We start from the raw sequence: 27,200 nt of genomic DNA, 5'->3' as shown, positions 1-27,200 counted from the left end.
CGGCCCGAGGGGCGGGGGCGGGGGCGGGGGCGGGGGCCGGGGCCGAGCCGGGGGCGGGCGCGGGGCGGGCTGCGCGGCGGTGGGGTCGGTGTGTGGGGGGGCGGGTGGGGGTTGGTTGTGGTGGCGGGCGGGCGGCGGCGCTGCTCCCGCGTCACAGCGCCGGGCGCGGCGGGGAGATGCGGCTCCTGGCGCTGGCGGCGGCCGTGCTGCTGGCGCGGGCTCCGGCCCCGGGTAAGCGCGTTGGGACCGGGCGCCTCGGGGACCCCTCGGGTGGGGCGAGGGCGGCCGGCGCCGGGGAGCCCGGGGCTCGGGGCTTGGGCCTGGCCGGGAGGCCCTGCCGCCTCTGGGCTGTCCCCTCCCGGTCCCCGTCGGCGTCCGTGGGCCCGGGTCTGGTTGGCCAGGCGGTGGAGCACAGCGGCGCCTCCCAAGGGTCGGGGATGCTGCGCCCCTTCCTCGCTCCCCGCCCGGCCGGGACCCCAGCGCTCCGCGGAGACCCTCCGCAGCCCGGTTCCCTTCCAGGGGCCAGGCCTCCAAGTGGAAGATGCGACCAGAACCGTGCGAGCCCTAGTTTTGGTTTGTTTTCTGTTTTCTTCCCAACAGGCAGCACCGACAGCTGTTGGCAGGTTAGTGTGGGCAGAAACTTCCCTTTAACTCTCTTCGGAGAGTTCCTCGGAGGACCCGGTCCGAAGGGGCCGGATCTGCGCCGCTGGCGGTTGGGGTCTGAGGACTTGTTCGCGGGCGTTTCATGATGACCAGGCCTGGGGAGATAGGGGATCCGCGGCTGCCTGGAGCCGCGGGCCCTTTACCCTTTTCCAAACCACCGTGCTTTAGGGCAGCCCCCACCCGCATTGCTAGCTTTCATTTGGGGTTTCTGCTCCCACTTCTAATTTGCCGAAGAATTTTCTCTCCTTATTTCTCAAGGCTGAAAGGGCTGTGCTGGCTAGAATAATAGTAATAATAAATATATCGATGGCACTCACATTTTCTGGGTGTCCATTGGGAGCTACAGTTATCTCATATAATCATGACAGTGCCCAAAAGTAATAATGACGAGAGTAAATATATATATCCAAGTGCTTTGCAAACATTAACTCAGTTAAGCTTGCCTCTGAGGGAGGTGCTATTATTATTACCCCCATTTTATAGATAAGGAAACTGAGGCCAGGTCTATGCGTTGACTTGCTTGACAAGGCTTATACGTGGTAGAACTGGGATTTTAACGCAGGAGGCCTGGCTAGGCTGTGTTGCTGGTGTTTTGTAAGTAAGGGGGCTGATGCGTAGAGTTAAGTAATTTTCCAAGGGTGGCCCAGCTACCAAATGGTGGAGCTGGCATTTGAGCCAGCATAGACCAGAGTTTTAGGGGGGAGGAACTTGGATCACAGTGGGAAGAAATTTACCCATTGTCCCCTGGCTACCAGTGCAGTGGAGTTTCCAGTGAACTTGAAATCGGCCCTGTGGAAAACGTTCCTTTCACAGTTGTCACTGTCTTGGCTGACAGTTACTGGAGGTTTGACTGAGATGGTTGGGCCAGGGCAGCTCTAGTGGCCAGCAGCCAGTGAGATACAGGGGACACAGGGATCTTTGTCGCCTGTGCTCCATGACCACCTTCTTAATTGCAGGTGCTGTCAGAGAGGGTGTCCCCAGAGAGGGGCTTTTTGGGGGTCAAAGACATTCTCATGTTTCCAGGAGACCTCAGGAGCCTAGAGAGCTGGAATTAGAGAACCGTTAGAGTCCACCCTGGCTGTGCCTAAGGCTGTGTAATGATGACAGCCCTTGCTAGTGCAGCACTCATGTGTGCCCGTCTCTTTTCTAAATTTTTCACCCACAATCCCTCATCATATTCCCCCTCAAGAGAGAGCCTGGCAGAACCACTTTATACCTAAGTCTGGACTCTTACCTGGTACACTTTTCTGCCTCTCCATTGTGGGGAGAAGCGGGACTTTAGGGGTTACCTAGTCCCACCTATCATTTTACAGAAAAGCAAAGTGAGGGGCAAATATTTACTAAAAGCCGTGCTGTGGTCCAGATTGGTGAGTGAGTGTTGTCTCTGATGCCAGATGGCCTAGGTGCTAATTCCAGCTCTGCCATGTTCTGTGTGAGCCTGAGTAAGTGGCTTAGCCTCTCTGGGCCTCAGCTCTCTTGTCTGTAAAAATGGGGATAAACATACTATGAGGATAAATTGAGAAAATACATCTACAGTAGAACAGTACTTGGCCTAGAGGTCACACCCAGCAAATGTTAGCGTTCATCTTTGGTCAAGGCCATGTGTTTGTCCTGGTTGAGAGCTATTTTAAGGTGACCGCCTTAATATGAACACATTACCTACTCTATAGACTGAGTCTCTGCTTGGTGCTCGGTAAATACCGGCTTCTAATGCCATGGGTTTTTAAGTAATACAATTGTATTTCTTTCAGAGATTTATTTGTCATGAATTCAGACTGTCCTTTTAATAAGAATGAGATTTGCACTGCCAGCTGGAACACACAATTTGCATTCAGGGAGCCAGGAGCTCCTGGCTCCCTGAAAGGATGGGGGGCAGTCTGTTCAGGACAGAGAAGAAGTGTGGAGCACGGAGCCACTAGCACATCTCTAGCCAGGTTGGAACAGAGGGGCCCCAGCCTTGCTACCTCTGTGTCCCAGGTGAGGCAGGTGCCTTGTTTTTGTTAGAAGTTCTATACTCCCCTGCACCTGTAAGTTGCTATTTCTCACTTCATGATGAGTGTGAGAGGAAGAGAGAGAGGGACGGAGGGAGAGGGGGAGGTTGAGTACTGCCTGAGTTGGTTGTGTACTGTTGGGCCACACTGATGTCCTTTTAGGCTGTTTTGTGAGTTCAGTCCTTTTCACAGCATTATCCAAATGGGATCAAGAGGATTAGACCCCATAAATTTTATCCACAGGAACTTAATGGTCACTTACAGGCAGAACCAGCTACATAATTTGTGGGATTCAGTGCAAAATGGAGATGCGGGGCCCCTCATTTAAAAATTCTTAAGCTTTTAAGACAGCAACAGCAGAGATTAAATCAAGTGGGGGCCCTCCAAGCATAGGCCCGTGTGTGACTGCAGATCATACCCACAAGAAGCCTATCCTGCTTACAGGTCACTGTGCGTGTCACTTTCTGTTATCCCCACCTGTTGCGCCCTCAGGGAGTGTAAATTTTATCGATATTTTCAAGGTGCTTTCTTGTTGGAGCCTTATACCCACCACGCAAGGCATCATCTTCCTATTTTTGAGATGAGGAAACTGAGGCTCTGAGGGCCTCACTCCTAATAGAACCAGGGTTCCAGCCCGGCTTTGCTGGATTCCAACCCCTGGCTCTCTGCCTATAGCCCCGCTACACCACTGGGAAGGCTCTGGGCCTGGAGCATCCTCGCGCCCAGCCCACGGTGGGGCGGGCACACCCACCTACCAAGTCATGGAGCACGTGCTTGTTGAAGGAATATGGTTCTCTGCAGCAGGAATCCCAACCCTCTGTTTTGGGTCAGTCTCTTTCCTGCCCATGTTGTTATATTCCTCCTTTAAGAACTGGTCTTGGGGGCCCTGACTGAGGTGCAACGGCCCCTCCTGAGGTCAGTCTGCAAACACAGGTGGCTGCCTGGGCGATGGTGTGGTGCACTTCACTGGAGGACACTGCACCATGTTCCTCCTGCCTCAGGGCCTTTGCACAGGTAGAATCGTCTTCTAGGAAGATCATTCTTCACTGCTGCCCTGAATTTATGTCATGAATTCTACCTCAGCCTTCAGCTCAGGGTCACCTCTCCAGGGTCTCTTTCCTCCCTGACATGCAGAGATCAGAATCTCACCCTGATTTTTTTTTTTAAAATAAATTTATTTATTTATTTTTTGCTTCTTTGGGTCTTTGTTGCTGCACACTGGCTTTCTCTAGTTGCGGCCAGCAGGGGCTACTCTTCGTTGTGGTGTGCGGGCTTCTCATTGCGGTGGCTTCGCTTGTTGCAGAGCGTGGGCTCTAGGCACGTGGGCTTCAGTAGTTGTGGCACGCGGGCTCTAGAGCACAGGCTCAGTAGTTGTGGCACACAGGCTTAGTTGCTCCGCGGCATGTGGGATCTTCCCCGACCAGGGCTCTAACCCGTGTTCCCTGCATTGACAGGCGGATTCTTAACCACTGCGCCACCAGGGAAGTCTCTCACCCTGATTTTCATAAGCCCCACACCTTTTCTCTGTAGCATGTGTTGCTGTTTGTAGTCACATTCTCCTGTGTCTTTTTCCTGATGACCAGTGCCTAGCCCACTGGACTCTCAGCTCTGCGAGGTTAGGGATGTGTCTTCTTCTCCCAGTGTCTGGCACATGGCAGTTCTCAGCAACTATTTGTTGAGTGATTAAGTGAACAAAGCATAAGCTGGGGTGTAAGCTGGAGGAAGCGGAGCACTGAATGTGGAGGTGGCCAGGGGATGGGGGCAGGGGATCTACCTCCCACCTCCTTTCCCTGCAATGCAGGGTCAGAAAGCAAGAAATTAAATTCTCCAGCCTAGAATGACTTCGATGCTTCTCCCTCCTTGGCCGGGAGAGAGGAGACTCTGCCCTGCCCCTGGCTGCTCCCTTACCTTACCTGGTGTCAGAGGATCTAGTGACACCCCACCTCCCCTGTCTTGTAGTTTGCTTGCCTTGCCCCTCTGCCCTGCAAGGTGTGGAGACCCAGAAGGGAAAGGCCTGAACCCCCATCCCCGGGCCCGGCCCCACACTCTAGTCAGCCTGCCTCCACTGCCTGCCTCTTGGCCCCTCTGCAGCGTGATGACTGCCATGGGGCAGAAGCTGTGTGATGCTCTCTCCCAGTATTTAAACATCCAGCTCAGCTAACATTGGCCAAGCACTGGGTCCTCTATCTGCATTTTCTCCCCTCCCTCAAGCAATGCCACTGCTCACAGCTGCGTGCCTGAGAGCTGAGTTGTGTTCCCTGGGCTTAAGGTAGTCATTTCCAGTGTCAAGGGGAGGGCATTAGCTGGGGCACCAGCTTTCTGAGAAAGGTCGTTGCAGGCACAGGGATCCACACAACCTGAGAGCCTGTGTCTTCTAGCAAAGCTTAATGTGGCCAAGGAGGCTGTGAGCATCATCGTTTCAGTCCCACCCCCATACGCTCTCATTGAAAGTGGGTGTAAATATTCGGGTTGGTGGTAGGACTAGGCCTGAAATGAACCTTCCTGAGAGCAAGGCTGCTATCACAAAGTGCCACAGACAGGGGGCTTCAACAACAGAATTTTGTTTCTCCCAGTTCTGGAGGCCAGAAGTCTTGAGGTCAACGTGTCTGCAGGGTTGGTGTCTTCTGAGGTCTCTTTACTTGGCCTATAGATGGCTGTCTTCTCCCTATGTCTTCACATGGTCTTTCCTCTGTCTGTGTCTGCGTGCTAATCTCCCCTCATTATAAGGACACCAGGCATGTTGGATTGGGGTACATCCTATGGGCCTCATTTTAACTTAGTCATCTCTCTAAAGGCTTTCTCTCCAATACAGCCCCATTCAGAGGTCCTGGGGATTCGGGCTTCAGTATAGGAATTTGCAGGGGACGCCCTTCAGCCCGTAACAAGGGTCTTGCACTTCAGTGGGAGAAATGTGCCTGGGCCATTTGTAAGAGAGTATGGGGCTAACTGAAGGCAGAGAGGCACACCAGTAAAGAAAGAACGAGGGTTCCTCTGGGGAAGATAGTTCAGTCCGTCCCCTTTCCTGGGAGCTGCTGACTCGGCCTGAGCTGCAGAAGAGGAAGAGTTACTAGTTCGCCTGTAGGATGGAATCTGGCCTCTCATGGGGACTGGAGCACTTGGCACGTTCTCCTGGTTTCAGTCACTATAAATAATCCCTCCTTCATGCAGCATTGATAGGAGGAGACTAGGGTGTGGGGTCCTGGCTGTGCTCTCATCCCATCCATATTGTTTCAATTTCCTGCCTTCTCCTTGTCTCCAGTGGGGAGCCCTCGGGGGCGGGCAGAGCGGGACTTCAGTTCTGGAAGCCAGCTGCTCCATCTCTGCTGCTCTCGACCTGCTGAACCCCTGGGCAGCTAGCGGAGTGGGGTCAGCCTGGTGTTTCCGGCTGTGTGGCCACTCACCAGGGGACTTGTGCTGTGGGACCCGTGTGAACTTCAGCCTGGATCCTGGCATTCGGGGAAAATGCTTTTGGACTAATTTAACATGGTGTGTGGGCAGGGTGGGGGCCGGGTGGGGGAGGTGCGGGGAGACGGTAAGGGCAGTTGCTCCTGTTTTTGTCCTGCGTGAGTGACTTGTGTGGACAGTGAGATTGTTACTCGGAAGCGTGTGCCTTCTTTGGTTACCTGTTGATCTGCATTCCCCGAGTATCTCCCTGGGCGGCTTTGTCCTTTGTCACTGTAGACCTAGAAGACCTTGTTCTTGTCCACAAAGAGCTGAGTCCAGCCAAGCATCAATCTTTTTCTTCTGAATTCACTTCCATCATTTTTTTTTTTTATGGTGACAAAAGACTATCACAGTGCAGTGAGTTGAATGATGACCCCCAAAGATGTCTGCGTCCTCGTCCCTGGAACAACGAATGTCACCTTATATGGCAAAAGGTGCTTCATGGGTGTGATTAAGTTAAGGATCTTGGAGTATCCTGGAGTGTCCTGGTGGCCTGGCTTTTAAGAGATGAGAAAGAAAATGAAATGAAATTGACCCTCAGTTCATATCTCTCAAGGTGTTTAGTTTATTAAATCAATAGTGGAAACCGTACGTAAGGATGAGCTTATTGCCTGGGTTTTTACAATGAAGGATGCTTTGTAGGTCACACTCCCCGCCAGTAACCCCCACCCCAACACACACAGGGCCTCACCTTGTTGACTCACAGCCTCTTCGCAGTAGAAGGTCCAAACCTTTGCTCTCTTTTTCATCCTTCCTCCTTGCTTACCTGCAGCACTGACCAGAGTTCCAAGCTTTGGGTGACTCTGCCATCAGGGCCCAAGTCCCTTCATGTGACCAGAAGGCGGTGTTTGGGGGCCATTTGTAATTTGGGATGACCTTGGGGGCACCTGCTCGAGCACTGGAGTGGGCAGGGAATGGTGCTTCCTGGAGTCGTGTGCTGGGCAGCGCAGGGGTGACGATGTGGGACCTGGTGAGAGGACAGCCCAGCTTGGACAGAAGGAAGCTCTGGACCTCCTGTCCCTTTCTGGGCTCTGCCTGCCAGGCGGAGGTTCCCCCGACCGTGAGCTCCGGGGCTGCACCGCCGCACTGCACAATCCTTGCAGACGCCATGCAGCGCGTCTCCTGGGAGGAGGCCTCTGTGAGGGCGGCTAGGCTGGATGGTCTTGGGTGGCCAGGGAGTGGCACTCTCAAAAGTCAGCTTGGGGCAGAATGGCGGCTAGGAGGGGCAGCCCTAACTAAGAAGCCAAAGGACAGGAAGTAGCGGCCTGGGCCTGGAATCCTGGAGCATCTTTTGGGTTGCTGGGAGAGTCTGGCACCTGCTCCTGGGCTCATTCATTCTCCCTGCTCCTGGACTCATTCATTCTTTATTCTTGCACTTCAACTCCTTGACCGTGGATCCTGGTCCTAAGAGACTCGGAGCAAGAAACTGAGACACCCCTGTCATTCCAGCTCCCTGGTACAGGTTTAACACCCGCCTGACCGGTACTGATAATCTGCCTTGGTTACAGTTGAAATACCTGAGACAGGGAAAGGGTCTACAGCATTTTCCACTCAGGGAGGTGATGAAACTGATGGAAGCAGGCCTTGGGAGGCAGGTGGGGAGGGGGGATTGGATGTGAGCTGGAAATTTTTAAGAGCTTCCCCAAATCCAAATCTTTATATGATGTCTCCTGAATTTTAAATGTCAGCAGGTAATTAAAATAAAAAGAAATACATCTGGGCCAGGTGGTCCATGGCATCCCGCTTGGCTGGGATCATCTCATAGATGAGGACATGGGTGCCCGCAGAGGCACACTCCACACCCCAAGGAGGGCTCTTTCGAGAAGGCGGAGAGAGCATAGAGGGGATGGGGATGGCCCACCTCTCTGGCCATGCAGACCAACCTGGCTCCTGGAGAGAAGACGCCATGTGTGTTCACCTGGGGAAAGGCAGTGGCCTTCCTCATTTTCTTCTTTCCTTTTTTCTCTACAGAGGTCTGTGGGGCCCTCAATGTCACCGTGTCCCCGGGGCCCGTGGTTGACTACCTGGAGGGGGAAAATGCTACTCTTCTCTGCCACGTCTCCCAGAAGAGGCGGAAGGACAGCTTGCTGGCCGTGCGCTGGTTCTTCGCACGCCCGGACTCCCAGGAGGCCCTGATGGTTAAGATGACCAAGCTCCGGGTGGTGCAGTACTATGGGAATTTCAGCCGCAGCGCCTACCGTCAGAGGCTGCGCCTCCTTGAGGAGCGGCGCGGGGTGCTCTACACCCTCTCCGTCTTGACCCTCCGGCCAGCCGATCAAGGGCATTACGTCTGCAAAGTCCAGGAAATCAGCAAGCACAGGAATAAGTGGACAGCTTGGTCCAACGGCTCCTCGGCGACAGAAATGAGAGGTAAGGGTGCATCCACTCTCTGGGGAGAGTGGGAGGGTGACAGGTCAGTGGGCCTCCCTCCAGCTGGCCAGGCAGTGGCCTCCAGGACGGCTCTGCTGAGCTAGAACACATCTTTTTGGCCTCTAAGGGCCAAGCCATATGAGGCGGGCCATGGGAATGAGGATAGATCTTTACATGGGTGCTGTGGCTGACTTGTATTATAGGCGTGGAAGGCTGAACAGAAAGGGGCAAGTGTCTGGCCCCATGCCACCCAACCCACCCCTGGCCAAAACCTGTTTTGCAGCTGAAAGATTGGTCTGGCTGTGTTCTTTGTCTCCAGCTCAGGTCTGCACAGCCTTGATCTCTTTCCCTGGCAGGGTGCCAGGCACCTATGGGAGGAGGCCCGCATTGGGAGGTTCTGATGCCTGATGTGAGTTGCCAGGCTTCAGAGCAGGGCAGCCTCAGTGGCTCTGACCCGTCGCCCAGAGGAACTGATCCAAGCCTCCGGCAACAGCTCACTGAGAAATTCATCCAAAAGTGGGCAAGGGACCAGAGGTGGCCCTCCCTTCCTGGAGACAGAGAGGAGGCGTGGGCCGCGTTCCGGAACATCTTAGCTACCCAGTGCCATATTTGAGGGCTATCATTTTTTGCCACTGATGTTCTATTCAAGAAGACACCTCTCACAATTTTAATAAGACCGGCTACTGTGTACTAAAATTACATCTCTGAGTGCTTGGAACCTGAATTTGGTCTGGTAGAAGATCAAGAGAATCACAGAGTAAAGCTGACGATCCCAAGTGTGAAAAAGAATCTACTTTTGTTGTATACGTGTCACATGATATTAAAGGCATCAGTGATGTTGTTGAAGGGATCAAACGCAGTTGTGAATAGGCATTTTTAATATCCTATATGTTAAAGTAAATCATTTACATGGATAGTCCAACTTCATTCGTCTTTGGAGTTTGCTTATTTTAATGTTCTTAAGCACGGAATGATATATCATCTGAAATGTTGTGCACTTTTTCTCCTTAAGCAAATTAATTCAAGAAAACAAATGACTATTAATATAAATATGTATTTTGGCACAGAAAATAGAAGAGTACATCGGATGACCACAGGCTAAGGAGGGAATCCACTCTGGATACCACTTGGCTCTGAAACATAAGGTCTTATATCTGCCCTTTTAATTTTTATGTCTGGGTGTATCCCGGAGCCGTGTAGTACATCTCTCGGCAGTGACGACCGCTCTGCCAGTTAGAATAGATAAAAGGATTTCCTACATTCAAGTGAGTGCCGTCATCCAGTCCATTATTTCATGTGCGTCTACTTTCAGTGAATGAAGCTGGGTTCCTTCTAGAACATTTATTTGGGTACGTGCTGCAAAAACCTGAGGTGGTTCTTAAGACTTCAGTGGAGCTAATCTCTTTTCCCCACTTCTCGGTACTTTGATTTGCTCTTATGAGTGGAAGAGGAAGGGGTGGAGTTACAAGGCGTGTCCAGGGAATTGTGTGTAACTGCAGCCTGTCACATCCCTGCTGGTCCCCGACATGCTGGCTCCTGACGAAGTCCAGCTCGTTAGCCACGTGCTTGCAGAGTGCTTTACCAGCGTCATGCAAAATGAGAAACTGGAACAGAAATTTAAGAACAGACCAAATAACAATTTGCCCCCATAATTGCAGTGTTACTTGCTTTATTTTACTCTGTGTGTTTTTGAGTTTCCCCCAAATCAGAGTAAGTCCTTGAGCATGTGTGTGTGTGGTGAAAAAAAAAAAAAAGTAGCAATTATTGGGGAAAAAACTATGTTAATAAATAAATTTGTCATGACTTTTTTCCTGAAGACACCTCTGAAAGTATGGGGCTAAAAAAATATTGGCTATATTAATTTGGGACAAAGCATAAGTTGCCATTTTATGTTTTAACTGTGCAAATTATTAAAATATGATGGAGAATTGGGGATTTTGAAGAATGGGGAAGTAGTAAATTGGGGTTTGTCTGGAAACCGCATATGTATGAGATCGTGGGTGGGGAGAGCTCCTGACTTCAGTGTTGTTGGTACCAAACGATATGATGAATAATGAAGAATGAAAATGTGTGATCCTCTGGGTGACAGTGGAGTCACACTTGGCTTATTTTAGAGAACCTGTCATACCATGTGAACTTAGTGTCATTTTTATCACACAGAGCTGGAAGGAAAGGCAAGGAATGTTACACAGTTTCTTCAGTTGCTTATGCCATGTGACCATTTCACTGAGCCAGAAGCCCTGCCTGCAGAGAACGTGGATCCAAAAGCCCTAAGTGACACATGGTGTTGGAACCCTCTGGAGCGGTTTCCAGGAGGGTTGATGTTAGGTTTGATTTCATTTAATTGTTTTATCAATGACATTGAAAAGCGGGCACACATCACCTTAATGAACTTTACAGAAAGTACAAAATTGGGACGTTCTTAACATCAGCAAGGAGTAAAACATAATGAAAAGGGAATCCAGGGAGGTAAGAAATACGAGCAGGAAATACCAGAATGAGATTCAGTTTGGAAAATGGCAGAGTGATACATTTGGGGAAAACGAATCACAGGCAGTGTTGGAGAGTCAACGGGAGGCTCTCTGTGAAGGGACTTTGGTGATGTCGGTGGTGAATTAGATGCGCATCTGCAGGGTGATATGGCAGCAGGAACAGCCTGTGTTATTTCCATCTGCATACAGTAAGTTGGCCTGGTGTCCCTGAGAATGAAGTTGGTTGTGTCATGTGTACTGTGCTGGGGAGACACTAATGTGGACTACACCGTCCGTTTGGGGAACCTCACTTGCAGAAAGAGAGATTCAGTCTAGAGCAGAGTAGCAAACATGATGAGGAAATGAGTGGCAGCCTTCAGAGAGACGATCAGTTCAGCTGGGGGAGCCTTGCTGGGCTCAGCGAACACATCACATTGGAAAATAATATGGACTACAGTGCTCTGCAGTGCTCGGTAGATTCATTCATCTCTCACTCAGTGGGCATTTATTTTATGGTGCATCTGCTCTGCTGGACACTTGGGGACACAGGGGCGGATCTGTTTAGAGGGTGGCAGATACAGAAACAGATACGATGTCATGGAGTCAGGGGCAGTGGTAAAGGTGTGCATGGAGCACTGCGCACACGCACAGGAAGGCCCCTAAGGATGAGGCAGGGGGCAGTGCTTGAGCGGACACTGGCTGTTTACGTGGGGCAGGGAGCCAGAGGGGACGGTAAAACAGCGGATGGAGGGCCCTACAGCCGTGGGTCAGGACTGCTGGAGCCTGAACTGGAAGGTCGGGCTGGCAGTGGGTAACGAGGGGAGGCAGGCAGGGCTGATAGCGGAGGGGCCTGTACTGAATATTAAGGAATTTACACTTGATTTTGTAGGCCAGTATTCTCAACCTTGCCTAATGGTAAGAATCTCCAGGGCCATTGTTAACATGCGGATTCCCAAGCATCTGCCCTGGAGATTCTAGTCTATTAGGTCTGGGTTGGAATTTTAATATTTAACATCCAGTCTAGTTGATTTATCATCAGGCATTTTGGGGAATCTCTGCTTTAGTCTTTGGAAACCCTGAGAAGCGTTTAAAGTCTTGACAGCCCCCTCTGTTGGCTGCTTGGGACATGGATTTGGGGGAATCAGACTACAGGGTGAAGAGGCAGAGTCTTTTGTATTTTCCCAGGCTTGAAATGTTGCAAAGTTTGGCAGTAGGAAAGGAGAGACATTGGAGGTCAAATAAGAAGTTTTGAATAACTGGGTGCAAGTAAGGGAGAAAGCTTTGGGATGATAGCCAGGAGTCTCACTCACTGTGTGCAGGATGGTGCCCACGGCTGACAAAGGGAACATAAGAGATGAAGCTGGCCACAGGGGAATTGAGAGTGAGGTTGGCTGGAGGCCATCCTGCACTGATGTCCAGTAAGCACGCAGAAATGCAGAGCTGAAGCGCCCGTCTGATCTGGGCAGTGACAACTGATTCTGAGTCAGGCAGGTGAAACCATGGGGGTGGGTAAGATCCCCAAGGGGATCCCCAAGGGGCAGGGGCCGAGGGTGAAGCCCTGGGAGACACCAGTATTCGGGGCAGCAGACTTGGTGTTTGGAACGGGCTCCTCTGGGCCAGCCCCCTGGTGGTCTGGAAAAGGCAAGGTGTTTTCAGTAGGAGAGCAGCACTGCAGAGCAAAGATGTAGCAGCTTCTTCCCAGGAGTGCAAAAAGTCAATCTTTGGGAAATCTAGAGGTGCACAGTGTTCCAGGCAGGAATGAGGTGCATTGACCTTGGCAGCCTGGCAGCCTGGTGAGTCCCGTGTCCTCCTTTCTGGTGACAACCATCTCTAGGTAACAGCTTCTGGCTCATTTATCATGAGCAGGTGAGATGCAGGGTTGGGTCTCGCTGTAGGTGAGAGAGGAGGAAGTGAACTGCATGGGCCTGCCCTGCCCAAACCCAAGACTTTGGGGAGGTCAGGTCCTGAGTGCCCTGTCCCTAACGCTGAGCAGGCTGAGCAAGGCTGGAGTTGGTGGAACAGGGAAGTCAGGATGGAAATAAAGGGCACGAGCAGGGGTTCGGGGTAATTTCCAACAGGGAGACGAAGCTGCTCAGCGGGGTCTCTCTCGAAGGGGTGCCTTATTTATGCTTGGGCTGTTCAAGGTTTTCTGAGCTGGAGGCTTCATAGATAGACTAGTGCAGAGTTTTCCAAATGTTCTTGGTTCCTTTAGGCCAAAAGAAATAACTAACAGCTTTGCTTTTTAAGTAGTTGGGTCCAACAACATAAAAAAGGATTTCTGTCCTAACACGTCCTGAGAGCATAACACGTCCCTAGACGTGAAGACAAGCTGTTCTCTTTGGGGTAAATTCCAGTATCACTTTCGAATCGAGTTGAAGCTTGCTATTTTAGGGGGCCAGCATCTCTCCTATAGGTGCAAAAGCACTTTCATTATTTCAGAAGCAGTCCGATAGCTACTTGTGGTCAATTTTTTGGCAAATTGTGATACTTTCTGAAGTTCGCTTTACTCTGTCCCTGTAGACATACAGAGGTAGTGTCTGACCCTGCGTTTGTTCTCTGCACTCAGCGCTGACTGGTACTTGCTATGCCTCAGGCGTGCAGTTTAAATTAAGCCCGCCGTCTTCCCTGAGCTGGTACGGGCAGGTCTTGTTGCCTCTCCGCACGCCCTTCACCCTGTCTGCCCCACGCCCCCGTGTCCAGGCACTTGCCCGTTGTGTTTTGTGCCCGCTTTCTTTAGTAATCCCTTGACCTCCCTTTGCTGTCTCTGCTCCCCAAGCTTTGGGGATCTCCCTACCTTTGTGCCTTCTCCATCCTGCTTGATGTCCCTGTGACCCCCCATACCTGTCCTCCTCAGGCACTGATGTGGCCTGGTCCCTCCCAGGACACGCAGACCCTGGAGAGTTCTAAGCGCAAGGACGGCCCTGGCGTGGGTGTGGGAATGGGAGGTTGGACCAGTTCCTAAGCCTGGATTTTCTTCAGGAGGATTTCCGGGATGAAGCCTGAGAGTCCCTGGGGCTCCCGGTCAAGGGCAGGCTGCGGCACGGTCCTGGGTGCCACATGTCCCTAACAGTTGCTGAGCTCTGACATGGCCAGTTTGGTGCTTTGCTTGAGGGTACCACATGCGCCCTTGGCACCAGGGAGTGTGAGCCCCCCGGGGTTCTCAAGAGTGACATTGTCATTCATTTTAAGCTTCTTGTCTTAGGGGTACAACCGCTTGGATTCCCCATTCCCCAGGCCTCGTACAAAATTATCCTCAATGGCTTTTCAGCACAGTTCTGCCACCCACTGACTCAGAAGCAGTCTGATGTTCTGAGCAGAACCGAATCTCCATCTTTTCAGGTGGAGATGTTTTCATCAACGGTGAAAATGCTAATAAGAGAAGCAATTTGCAAGGGCTGTCTGCTGCAATTTAAACAGTGTTTCAGTCTAACCCCAAACAACATATTTTAACAAGCCAAATTGTTCTTTGACTTCAGATTATATAAGTGAGCTTTAAATGTTAGGAGTGGACAAAGCAAATAGAAACCTCTGTTTACCCTAAAAAGTATTTGGGGGCAAAGATGAAATTATAATATAATTTCTTATCTATTTAACCCCAAATATTAGAGGGAATTTAATAATTGGATCTGAAAGTACCACCACAGGGAACCGATATTTCAAGTTTCAGTGACAGAAATTAAAGAATTCCTTTTTCTCCAGAAACGTGGAACAGATGATTAGGAATGAGATTAATGAAACATTTAGTGCTACTGCTTAATTAAGCAAGCTCACATCATGATGTTTAAAGTGTCAACAGGTCCTATACTCAAAAGGAACAAATTGACAACTGGAGTGTAATTTAAACACCACTTCAAACACTTCTTCATTGTATCTACGCTCCTTGCGACTGCCATGTTCTTGGAAGAGTTTAAGAGATTGGAATTTAAGCTCAACACCATGTATGAAGCCCCGGTTTATGAGCCTGTGGTCCCTGTGCTTTGCCCAAAGAGAGTTATGCGTGGGGAGGTTTGATCCCCTCCCTCTGGGGTCCCCAGCCTCACAATCTGGAGGAGGAGACATATGTCAATATGGGTATAGGTTTGGTAGACATTATCGACAAAGCTAATAGAAAGAGAGTATGAAACGGCCATACAAGAGGGTGAAGCGGGTACGGGGGAGTCAGCGGAAGACAAGGTTACATTCTTTGGGGAATAGGAGAAGGCCACCTGGAGGATGTGGCATTCCGCTGGGACCACAGGGTGAGGAGGGATGTGACGACTATGGGCCGTGCCATGTCAGGAGATGAAACAGCTGGAGCAAAGGTATGGATGAAGGAGAAGAGGGATTTGCAAATAACTTAGCGGAGTTGGATGCATGTTTGTGCTTGGTAAGGGCTAAGGTGGGCAGTGATAAGAGGAAAGCTTGGCGTGGTGGCCCTGCCCGGGGACCTGGACTCCAGGGACCCTGCCAGATTCTTCTTAAATGCACCCACATGCCTGACACAGTGCATGGTACACAGAAGGGCTCCATCACGAAATTTTTAGATGAAGGACAGATGAGTGATCCAAACTCTTTGGTATAATGCCATTTTAATTAATGGCAACAAGGAGTGGAAGGTGGTAGCAAGAGAGTAATATATAGATCTACCCTGGGGTTGTGTCTGGAGAGGGCCTGTTACCAAGCCCGAAGGTTTAGTATTTCCTAACCGCTCTGTGGGGACATACACATGGCCTTTGTATTCTGCAGCTGATTCCGTCTCAGAATGTGAAGTTCTTATCTAACTGCCTTGTCACAATGGGAAGTCTGTTTAACATGGTTTTTCGTTTGCTTTTTTGCTTTGTTTTCTAGAATTTGTCTTAGAGTGAATGCAAAGGAAAGAGTGGCTTAAAATAGACAAAGCTGGAGCTTTTCCGTTTCTCATCAGCTGCTCCATCAGTGCAAGTCACTCAGAGGTCCTAGTCACATATATGGCTTTGTCCAGGCCCCAAGAGAGACTGCCTTTGGCCTGAGTCTTGGAAGGGCAAGGGGAAAAGGAAGCAATAGGCAAACTTCTGAAAGCAGAAACAGAGAAGTTCTCTGTGTCTCTCTGGGCTGTAGTTGCCTTTCTTGAGAACACTGACCCAGTTATAAATAGCGGGGACACAGCTACATTTAGGTTTTTCCTTGGGAAACCATCTGATGATTGAATAAGAAGGGCCAGCGAACTGACTATATTAATTTTTGAATTTGGAGCAAAAGTGTTGACTCCTTTTTATTTTATTTAAGGGTCTCTTCTTGTGCATATTTCATATCCCCAGCCTCTTCTGGTCCTTGGAGAGTTTCCTTTCCCATTGATGTGTGCAGAATGCTGCCTGAGGAAACTGAGGTAGGGTGTGTCCGCTTTCCAGCTTTCTACACCCCCTGGGTGCACATTAGCAAGGTCTACATGCAAGGTCCAGGGCCTTAAACTTCTGCCCCTCTCCTTTCAACTCAAAAGAGCTTAATCCTCTTATGCTTAAGGTTTCTGGGCTTCCGGCTTCCATTCTGTTAGAAACTAAGAACTCAGAGGCCGTAAAGTAAATCACGACAGACCCAAAGCATGCAGCTCCAAAGTTAGAGCGCTGCAGAGAAGTCGGCCCTGAAGGCCTGGTGAGCTAGTGTGTTCCCCCTGCTTCTGAGACAGGTCTTCCATGGGAAGGCAGGTGCTGGGTAGGCCAGGGTCCCCTGCCCTGGGCTTTCTTCCCAGCCTTCCACAATATAAGTTTGTCCCAGCACCAAGCTTTCTTTGGGAGACCTCGATCCACCAATACAGCATCGTATTCATTCCATTCATTTGTGCGCTCAACGTAACTAGGACCTGTCATGGGCCAAGAAGGATTCTGGGAAGTGGAAACAGATGCAATTCCAGCCCGCGTGGAACTTCCCTTCTGCTGGGGGAGGCGGACAATGAACCGGAGAAATGAGTAAAGCATAGTGATGCGTTCTAAGGCAATGTGTTCAGCAGGGACAGAGGGTGTGGAATATTAGAGAATCATTGGAGGAAGGTCTCTCTGACTCAGATTCTCTGTAGTTTCCAAGTTTGAGTCGGCCACTTGGGGAGACGCATCAGCCCTTATAGACAGTCTGCTTTTTTGAAAACAACTTTCTTGAAAGCTGTGTTCTTCACCTCGTATTCCTCTGCTCTGAGACATGTTATTAAGGGGCCCCTTGGGAGTCCTTTGTAAACAACACTTATGTGATAGGCTTATTCCTTAGGTTTTGCTGTTACTCTCCTTTTCCCTGGATTAAATTGAAGAGCATTGGTTGAGTTCTGAGTGCTGGACCCCAACCTAGACTGGATGGGAGATTGAGGCCCAGGATCTGGCCCCTCAAGACCTGAATCCCCTCTCCCATGTCTCTTGGGACTTGGTGCCCACTGCTGTCTGTAGTAGGGGTATGTGAGCCAGGGCTTCTCCACGTGGGGTCCTGGGACCTCAAGCCTCAGAATTTCCATGACTGTGTGCTCCCTAATCATGCAGGTTCTCAGGCCCTCCCCAAATTCCTTGAACCAGAAGCTCAGGGGTCATGCCTGGGAATCCCCATTTTAACAAGAGGCCTAAGTAATTCTTCCCCACAGTAAAGTTTTAGAAATCTTGGTCTTCAGGTGCTCGGTGAAGGCAACACCCTCTACCATCAGGAGTTATACAATCTGGAGAATGCTTCAGCCTAGCCTGACCGGTAGTAGAAATAGGAAGGTGAAGGTGTGTCTCTCAAACTCAGGGCCAGTCTTTCCCGCATCCGTGCCGCTGCCCCCTACGGCTTCCTCACTCCTCTGTCTGTTCCAGGGCCCTCCCTGCACTCCTCTCCGTCAACCTCTGCCTTCCGGAAGGTGTTCTGTGTCAGAAAGGTGCACCCTACTTTGGGTGTAACCCATGGTTGCAATGTAAGCCCCTTTAATTATAGGATTCTTTGTTAAAGGAACTGGAGGCATAGGTGAGCAGGCAGGAAAGAATACTGGGAGAAGGGGAGCCTTCCCAGGGCCTCTAAAAATCATGAGCCATCTGTTCACTGGATGACGGGGGTCAGCCCTTCAGCGCAGGCTCAGGTAAATGCTCTGTATCATCAGTGAACAGGAGACCAGGAAGGAAACAGGAGGTCCCTCAGCCGGAGGGCATTGTCATAGGGTCTTTGGTGTGAATTCAGGGGACATGGTCTGCCACAGCCTGTGAAACATGCCCTCCCCGGGGGAGTCAGTGGGACGGTCTGTCCAAGTCAGAAATCAAGGGTCTCAGTTTTCACACCTCTCTGAGTGATGGTTTCCCCTCAGGTCCCAGCAAAGGGGACTTGACTAAGATTCTTTCTTTCCAACCTGCTTCCTCCAGACATGAGGCTGATAGGATCTTTTTGTCTCGGTGCCTCTGGGCTGTGTTCTTCCAGACCGTTTGATCCTGCAGCACTTTCAACCGGTTCTTCCCAGAGGCCCGAGACGTGGTGGCTCTCACACCCCACCCCTTCTTAGATTTCATCGGATTCTGCTCTCTTGGGGAGGGACCCAGGACAGCCTGCTGCTCAGTTATCCGGGCCACCACCTCACAAGAAGGTCAGCCAGACTCTGCATGCTGGGCGCCGGGGTTCCCAGGAAATTACAAAGCAGTCAGTAGGTCAGTTGATGACTTAGCTTTTGAGCGCCCTTTACTCTCCTTTTCTACTGTGGCCCAGACCGATCGATGAATGTGCACGGGAGTCAGAAGTCAAAATGCCCACTTTCTGGTAAAGCTGTATTGAGAAGAGTGGTTTGGTGCTGAGGCCAAGCTGGGCTTCCTTCTGCTTCTCTGATTAGTTGCACTACCCTCCTCCCAGGCCCCACACCCTGTGGGAGGAGGTGGTCCCAGTACCGCCCTCCCTCACGGGACCTCTGGATGCAGGAAGGATGGAAGAGGCAAGGCTCCCCGGGAGGCAGGGCTGGCATCACTCCCCGCAGCTGGAGTAATGGACCTTCCCCAGGGGGTGCCCACTGCCCAGCCCCACATTAGCTCCTGGCTGAGAGGCTGGGCTCAGAGCATGCGGCGAGACAGAGTCCACCTTGAGCAGGGCATTGGCCATGGTCTGTGGACGCAAACGTGCGGCTTGACAATGTATCGCATTCATTTTGAGACAGCACGGGATTAGCAGCTGAAACAAGAGAGCTACGTGGAACCTCGGGAAAATTTCAAAAGCTCTGGCAGAGTTCATGTAAAACTTTTTCTTGTAGGAACAGATAAGATTATGGCTGGTGTTGCTGATCATCGTATGCCAAACAGAGTTGCTGCACTTTCCCATAAAACAGCTGCACAGGAGAGAAATGAGGAACCTCCGTGAATTCCTTGCTTAGAGCCCCCTTAGCTTTGAATCCCAGCTTGTTGGCTCTTTCAACACCCATCTCCATAACTCCACTGGGGAGACCTTGTTACCTTCTATCCCACATAAGGCAAAGGGAATTGTAATTGGACTAAATCAAGGGCCCACAGCTTCTGAAATGAAAAAATGTAAGATGAATCAAAAGTGGTCCAAAGGCAGTGGCCTTTGCCTTTGCTGGAAGGGTAGCAGCCCGACTGAGTTGCAGACGTTTAGCCACAAGGTCAGGGAACTCTTTCTTATGGACCATTTGGACAACTGGAGATTCACATTCTCAGGCAAAGGACTGATAGCAGAGGACCATGCTAGGATTTAGGTGTGGGAATTAGAGCAGTGAATAAAATAGACCAAATCCCTGTCTTATGGAGCTAAGGTCCTTGTGGATAAAAATGGCTCACTAGGTCTCAGGCACTGTTCTGAGTATTTCACATATATTAACCCATCTGGTTCTCACACTCACCCTGAACTTATTATCATCTCTGCATAACAAATGAGGAAACTCAGGCAGTGGGAAGTTAAGTGACTTGCCCAAGGTTACATAACCAGCAAACGGCAACTCAACCCGGTGTACATCAGTGCATCTCACACTTTAAAGTGCATATAATTCATCCAGGGAACCTGGGTTTAAAAGCACATTCTGATCCAGTAGATCTGGGTTGGGTCCCCTACAGTCCTGCACTTCTGACAAGCTTCCAGGTGACACTGATGCTGCTGGCCCGTGGACCACACTTGGAGTAGTAAGGCTCTCGACCATGCTGGGCATCCCTGATCTCCTGAAAACTACGGTCCTCAGAGGTCCACTTCTTTCTCATTTCGCTGTTGTCTTCATTAGGACTCTGCGGTTATCGCAGCCTAGGCTTAATTGGTTGAAGATGAAAACCCATTCAAGCTAATTCAGAAGAGAGGTGGGGATGGTTGAAGGATATGGAGCTCATGCAATGCAAGGTCAGCAAATAACATGTCAGCCCTCTTGGTACCCAGAGTACCATCAAGGTCAAATCCTCCCACCTCCATATTCCTCCTGCAGGTTCTGCCCTCAGCTCCGTTTGCTTTCCTGTTTTCCAAACACGGCTGCCCACCCCAGAGTCCACAGGGTTTTTCAACCCCAGGGCCTACAACCACCATATGTACTCTGTTTCTTAGTTTAAATTCTTGATGGGGGAATCTGCTCGGTTGCTCTGGCAGTGAGCAGATTACAGGAGCTGTGGGTGGGGTAAATTAAGCAGGAAAGGTGATGGATGAATTGTCTGACATGTCTAATATCACACGCAAGACCAAATGTCCACTAAGAGTTCATTCCTGGATGTCCAGATTTCTTCCTTTGAGGGGCCGTCAGGAAGAAATAGATCATTCATTTATTTACTGGGCACCTACCAGCTGCCAGGCAGTGTGTCCCAAGATGGTGATACTGAGGTAGAAGACCAGCTTCTGGTTTTGAGGAATTTAGGTTCTACTGGGAGAGGGGTTCTTTCCCACAGAACAGAGCCCTCCTTCTGAGAACAATTAGAAATGCTGAAAAAAAAATCTGTATTTCAGCTTTCCTAATTATATATTTATATTTCATAAGTATATTTGTATTACATAATTACACAATTGTCTGTGTGCATATGTATTTCAGCTATCTTAATTGTTCTCTGAAGGACTATATAGATAGAGTGCAGAGAAGAGCAGTGAATGAGACCAATTGTCAGAGTCGCTTAACTCTTTAAGAAATTCAGCTGTTTTTTCGCAGTGCTTGTTGAGAAAAGTAATGCAGAAAGTGACAATCAGGTTGTTTAGGAGGCAAGCAGAGCCTCTGATAGAGCAGAGTTCTATCAGTGAGATGAAAATTGGAAGCGCTATGATAAATACTTGAGGTTTTCTACTGGGGATCCCTGAAGTAAGGGCAAACCAGAGAGAAACCATATCCTATAAAAACTGAAACCCAGCTTCTAAACAGTTCATATCCTCATTGGGTTAGGTGATCATCCCCCTACTCTAATTTCCTATGAGGAAAATAAAATTTTATCTCGAATCTACATGATTTTCCACATATGATGTCTGGCATTCAATTAAAAAATTATCAGGCACATCAAAGGACAAGATCAAAATCAAAAATGGGTAATAAAAATAAGCCTATGGGCAATGCAGATGTGAAAGATATCAGTCATGTACATTAAAATAATGTGATAAATATGGTTGAAAAATTAGATAACATGCTGGATAAATTCATCAGAGAGCTAGGATATATAAAAAGAATTAAGTGGATGATCTATAACTGAAAAAAATCCATAAATGAAATCTTAAATTTCAGAGATGGCTTTAACAGCAGGTTAGACACAGGTGAAGAGAAGATTAGTGATCTGTGTGGTAGATCAATGGAAATACCCAGTGCAAGGCCTGGAGAAAAATAAAGATGGAAAATTCAGAATTGGAATCCATGACAATAATAATATAAAAGTTTGTGGGAGGGGCAGTAAATAAAGTTCCAGACCATCTTTGCCATATTCCTTACCTCTCATATTGATTCAATTTTTATTCTAGCCACCTTTGTCTTGTTATTTGGGTCTTAGAGATTCTCTTCTCTGGAGCTCTTCAGTGTGGTAGCCACTGACCAAATGTAGCTATTTAAATTTAAATTAATTAAAATGAAATACAGTTACAAATTCAGTTTCTTAGTCCCATGTGAATAAGCCACGTTTCACATGCTCAATAAAAACATGTGGCCAGTGGCAGCTGTATGTGCCTTGCAGACACAGAACATTTCCATCATCTCAGAAAGTTCTATTGGGCAATACTCTCATTCCCTGACATTTTACATTTTTCTGTCAGGTTAATTTTTTTGATTTTTGCCTATGATTATGTTAGCCCTGTATGTGGAACCTTCCCATGTTTCCAGACTCTTTAGTATGATGTTCAAGGTTTGACATAGTGTAACTCAATTCTGTTTCCCTGACAATTGAAAGCAGACACAGTGAATTCAGTGCTCAATCACTGACTGAAAGCAGACAAAATAATCTCAAAATCAGATGCTTACAGCTCTGTGACTGTCTTACATGGAGAATGTGCTCAGAGCACTGACCCTGAGTCATCAGATGACCTCAGGCTTCTCTATCTAGGGATACCCAGGCAAGTACACTACATTTTGGAAAGATGTCCACTAAAATGGTAAAATAAATAATGTTTTGGTTCTTGGAATTCCCACTGGGGAACTCTTTATTTTGCAAATATATGGGGTGAGTGATGCTTCTGCTGGACTGAGTACCAGCAACTTAATTCCCCTCTCTGGTCTCTTACTTGTTATATGTAAGTCATTGCACCTTCCCCTGGCTTGTGGGTTGTGACAATTAAATGTGGTTTTTGCAAATATGAAAATTACTTTATAAATGTAAGTGTCATATATACCATATGATATTATTTTGGACTGAGGAGGGCTAGGTCCATGAGCTCCTCCACTTCATGCTATGCCATTTCTTTTTTGTCTTACAGTGATTTCCCTGAAAGCGTCTGAAGATTCATCGTTTGAGAAAAAGAAAGAGACCTGGGCATTTTTTGAAGGTAATTGCTTATTTCTTTATTATAAGATGCAGCCTCACTTTTAGATAATAGGAAAGGAATAGACTTCTTAGTTTTCCCCTAATATCAAATGGTTTTCTTGCCCTAAACTTACTCAGGAGTAGGTTGGAAATTCCTGGTGGTATCAGCCCACAGATTTTGAAAAAGCAGACATGAAAGCTCCAGTCTGCATACTTTGGGGTTGTTTGTTTTGTGCCAGAATTTCTGCTCCGAGGTGATATGAGGGAGGGATCTTCAAGTAATATAAAAATGCAAATTACATCTACTGTGACTAATTTTATCTCAGGTTTCTTAAGGAGTTTTGGATTCTGGAAACATCTGTAAATCTTAAGCAATTGATTTTCAACCCATGTTAGCATCACTGGGGAGCTTTAAAAATGCTAATGCCTGCACCACATCTCTAGAGATTCTGATTAAGTTGTAACTTGTTAAAAGCTCTTCATGGGTTGCCAGCATGCAGCCATGACCTTAGGGAGGTGTTTTCCAAAACTGGTTCCGGACCACCAGCATCAGCATCACATCAGCATTAGCACCACTTGGAAGGCTGTTACAAATGCACTGTGTTGAGTGCTACCCTTACTTATGGAATCAGAATCTCAGGGAGTGGTACTCAGCAATCTGGGTTTTAACAAGACCTACGAGTGATTCTGAAGTACACTCAGACTGGCGCCTTAGAGCAGTGATTCTCAACAGGAGGTGAGTTTATCCCTCTAGAGAACATTTGCCAATGACTGGATACATTTTTGGTTGCCACGACTAGCATTTTGGTGCTACTGGCATCTATTGGGTAGAGGCCAAGGAAGCTGCTACACATCCTCCAATGCACCAACAAAGAATTATCTGGCCCCAAAAGTCAAGACTGTCGAGGCTGAGAAAGTATATGGCCTTAGTGTATGGAAAACTCACAGAAATTGTTATTGTAAAGTGGTTGAGGATTATGACCATAAGCAATGAAAGAATGTATTTTGTGAGTTCTCAGGGAGAACCTTTGATCAGTAAAAAAACCCAAAACACAACAGATTAATGTTAAGATGTGATCAAGAAACTGTGAAGGATTACATCTTGTGAAGGCATTGCATTTTTTGATGATGTATGGACCTAGCCAAAAGGATCTAAGGAGACGTGTGCCTTGGGCCTTCACCATCACCTTTTGTTAATTCAACAGGTGTAGGAACTTGCCCTTGGGGGCGAGCACTTGGATTCAAACCTATGTCTTCCAGTAGCTAGTTAAAAGCAGTGGATTGAGGAACTTTTTGTCTTAGAAAAATGTAACCATAATTATGAACATGGTTTGCAAACCATAAGGTGTCGCTCAGGTAGGCCATTAGGATTGTTTCGTTTTGAAGTCATAAATATTGCATTTCTCGGGTTGCACTTTAACAGTGATTCTTTGTATTCCCTGCCTTTTCTTCTGCACATTTTGTAGATGGCTTTTTCTTTACTTGATGGCCTCCAAGTAAAATAATCCCCAATTCCCTCCCTTAGTCTCTCATTCAGTGAATGCCTTTGTTAACAAAGAGATGTGTGACTTTCCTTCTCATAAAGTGAAGCAGTGGAAAAAGCAATTGATGTATCCATATTTCTGAGGCTGTCCTATGACCCAGGCACTGGGAAGAGGTGGGAGTCTGGAGATGTCCTGGGGGCTCCCTAAGGTAGGCCACTGGCAGATGTGACAGCAGGAGCCCTGTTTATCATCAGATGCATAAGGGTATCATGTGGGGGTTGTTAGTAACCCAGACTCTGGGCTGCCCCCCCACCCTGCCCCACCCCCTACCAAGAATCTGATTATTATATTTAGGAAGAGATAAAAGAATTTGCACTTCATCAGGGCTTGAGGTGTTTCTGGTGCAAGTGGTCCAAGAACTGTTTGAAAATGCTATGGTACAAAACCCAAGACTTTATATATTTGGCAGGATTGTAGCATTTAAAAGTCCACACATGCCTTGTGGCACAATCAGCATCTCTAAAACGCTTTGTATAATTAATGATATTTTTAAATTCTTGTGTAGCTACAGAATATCAGGGTTATTCTCGATCTAACTCTGCAAAAAATCTGTAGGCCAACATGCACTGTCTTCTCAACGCAGAGAATTGGGTCCCTTTAGGAAGGCTGAATTGGAATTCTCACTGTGTATCCTGCCTCAGAGCAGCTGTGTCCAAAGTGCTCTTTCCCTGTGATTTCAGCAGCAGCAGCGGCAGCAGCATCTATGGGTTTTGCTTTTTTAACCCAGCCACAGCGTTGGCGAGGTCAGGGGTACAGTTGAAATTCCCCAGCGCCTGATCCCAGGCCTTTGCCCTTTTGTTCCTGGATGGGAGAGCTGCGGCAGGGCTTGAGGACGGATATCCATCCTCCTGGGGCTTAGCTCGGCCTGGCCGTTTGCCTGCAGCACACAAAAAAAAGCATTGTCAGTTCTCTTGGTGAGACGCTGGAGTGAGTTAAAATCCTTCAAGGCTATTGCTCAGGTATTTCTCCCCGAGCAAGATGTTATCACCGGCTGGATAAAAAAATTAGTAGAAGTACGAGGTTTTCTCAACATAACTGTGATCTAGGTATTTGTCGTTGCCCTGGCAATGTAGAGGATGGACATTGACCTTCTGGATTTAGTGGTCTGGGGGGAGTTGGGTTCCTTCCCTGTGCTGAGGAATGCTGGGGTCACTGGGTTTCAAAGCAGCTCTGAATACTCCAGCCGGCCTCAGCGTTGCCGGGCAAGAGGTATGCAGAGCGGGGACCGCTCTGCCTGGTGTGGCCTGGCTTTCTGGGAGGGTGGGAGCTGGCATGCAGACGTTGTGCACCTTGTCTTGGCCTCCCTGCCACGTGCACATCGCTCCAGCCTGCCGGCCCAACCATCTGCTTCAGGGAGGCCCCGGGCCGGGGGCAGCAGGGAGATAACTTTCTGCATGGCGGCTTGCAGTTGAGTCCAACGAAGCAATGTCTTTGGAAGTCCAATGGCAGAAGACGAAACTGCAAGTGAATTTGGAGAATATAACAAGATTTTTAGAATTATTTTGAGTGTTCAGTGTTCTGTGGTATTTTAAAAGCTAAACCCAGATTTGGTTAAGTGCAGATGTTTTGTTCAATTTGAACCTGAAGGTTTGGATTCAGCCTCCAGACAAGCATTGTTTGGATGGGTCTGAGTTTGAAAACCTCTGGCCCACATTTATAATTAGAGAGGTGTTTACATGAAAGGTAAAGGAAAAGACGGAAGATAGGGCAACGTTGGGCCAGTATTCCAGCCTGAGAACGATGTCTGGAGCTGCACTGTGGCTGCCTGTGTCCCCGGGGCAGAGCTTGGCTCTAGCCTGCTGGCAAAATGTATCCCTGGAGTGTTGGGAGTTTGTGACCCCGGCTCAAATGACTCAGGGTTTAACCTTTGTTTTCAGAGAAAGGGGAGGTGGTTTTAGCATTCTGAGTAGATACAGCAGGGAGATTGCCTTTGTGCAGCAAAGGAATGATTGGAACAGAGGAAAAAGTCAGCACCTTGGGGTAGTGGCTGCTGCCCAGTCCAGGGAAACTCAGGTGTTCTTCTTGAGTTTTTCCTCCTCCTACAAGGTGACACTTTTTACTGTTCTTGTGGCTTCAAGAATACAATAGAGCAGGCATGATCCATCCTAGGCCTGTGGGGACCCACGTGCGGGCGGCTGGTGCCTGCTGGCCGGTGTCCACAGACTGGAGGGCCTGTGTGCTTGGCAGCGTAGCTGAACCTTCCAGACAGGCCAGATGTTTTATGACTGCAGCTGCGGCTCCCCGTGGCGAGCCCCCTCTGTGCGCGTTGAGGAGGCTGTGATCTGAAACCATCGTGTGGGCCTCCTGGTGCCCCTCGCCTCCTGCCTGAGAGTGGGCCACAGATGTCTGCAGCATGCTTCTGGGGACACTCGTGGGAGAGTCTCGCTGCGACCTTGTTCCCACTTTGGTTCCTGCAACCAAAGAAAGAGTTCTGATGAAGAGGGGAGCTTGTGGGTTAGGTCGCTTCGCTCCAGCAGTGCAGAAACTTTAGGAAGATAGTTCTTCTCTCCATCCCAAGACTGAAGCCAAATCGCTGTTGCCTTTTGGTCCCGGGGCCTGAATCTCTGGAACCCTTTTGAGGCAGATGCTGCGCCCACCAGCCCCCGTTCTGTCTGCCTGGCACTGTGACCACATTGTTTCCCAGCCGCTGGTGCCAGAAATGGCTCTGCAGTCCTGTTCCCAGAATAGTTTGCTCAACAGTGTGTAAATCCAGGACTAGCCTTATGTTCTCCGTGTTCTGTCCTGTCCTGTATCCTGTCCTGAGTCCCAGTCTGTGACCTCTGCTCTGTCCCTTGGAATTTCATGTTGTTTAAATGGAGGCCCAAGCCTGTCTCCTAACTGACCACTTGCAGAGTTCTCTACTGTATTAAG

At 49.0% G+C, this 27,200-nt stretch overlaps 1 protein-coding gene across 2 annotated transcripts in view; it reads left to right on the top strand.

Moving 5' to 3' along the window:
* Positions 1 to 147: 147 nt before the first annotated feature.
* The window catches only part of VSTM4 (V-set and transmembrane domain containing 4), an 86,808-nt gene continuing 59,755 nt past the window's right edge, over positions 148 to 27,200 (top strand). For both annotated transcript variants that reach the window (XR_014297874.1, XM_082673549.1), the window contains exons 1-3: positions 148 to 231; positions 8,070 to 8,468; positions 22,739 to 22,807. Coding sequence is in view for 1 of the 2 variants with exons in the window: in XM_082673549.1 (XP_082529675.1) it covers positions 177 to 231; positions 8,070 to 8,468; positions 22,739 to 22,807 (523 nt within the window). In the remaining variant the exon portion in view is untranslated. The remainder of the gene's footprint in view (positions 232 to 8,069; positions 8,469 to 22,738; positions 22,808 to 27,200) is intronic.

This window comes from Grampus griseus, assembly GCF_964374135.1.
Source record: "Grampus griseus genome assembly, chromosome: 16".
Taxonomy (NCBI): Eukaryota; Metazoa; Chordata; class Mammalia; order Artiodactyla; family Delphinidae; genus Grampus; species Grampus griseus.
The sequence above is the reverse complement of the archived record's forward strand: the minus strand, read 5'-3'. Positions and strand labels throughout refer to the sequence as shown.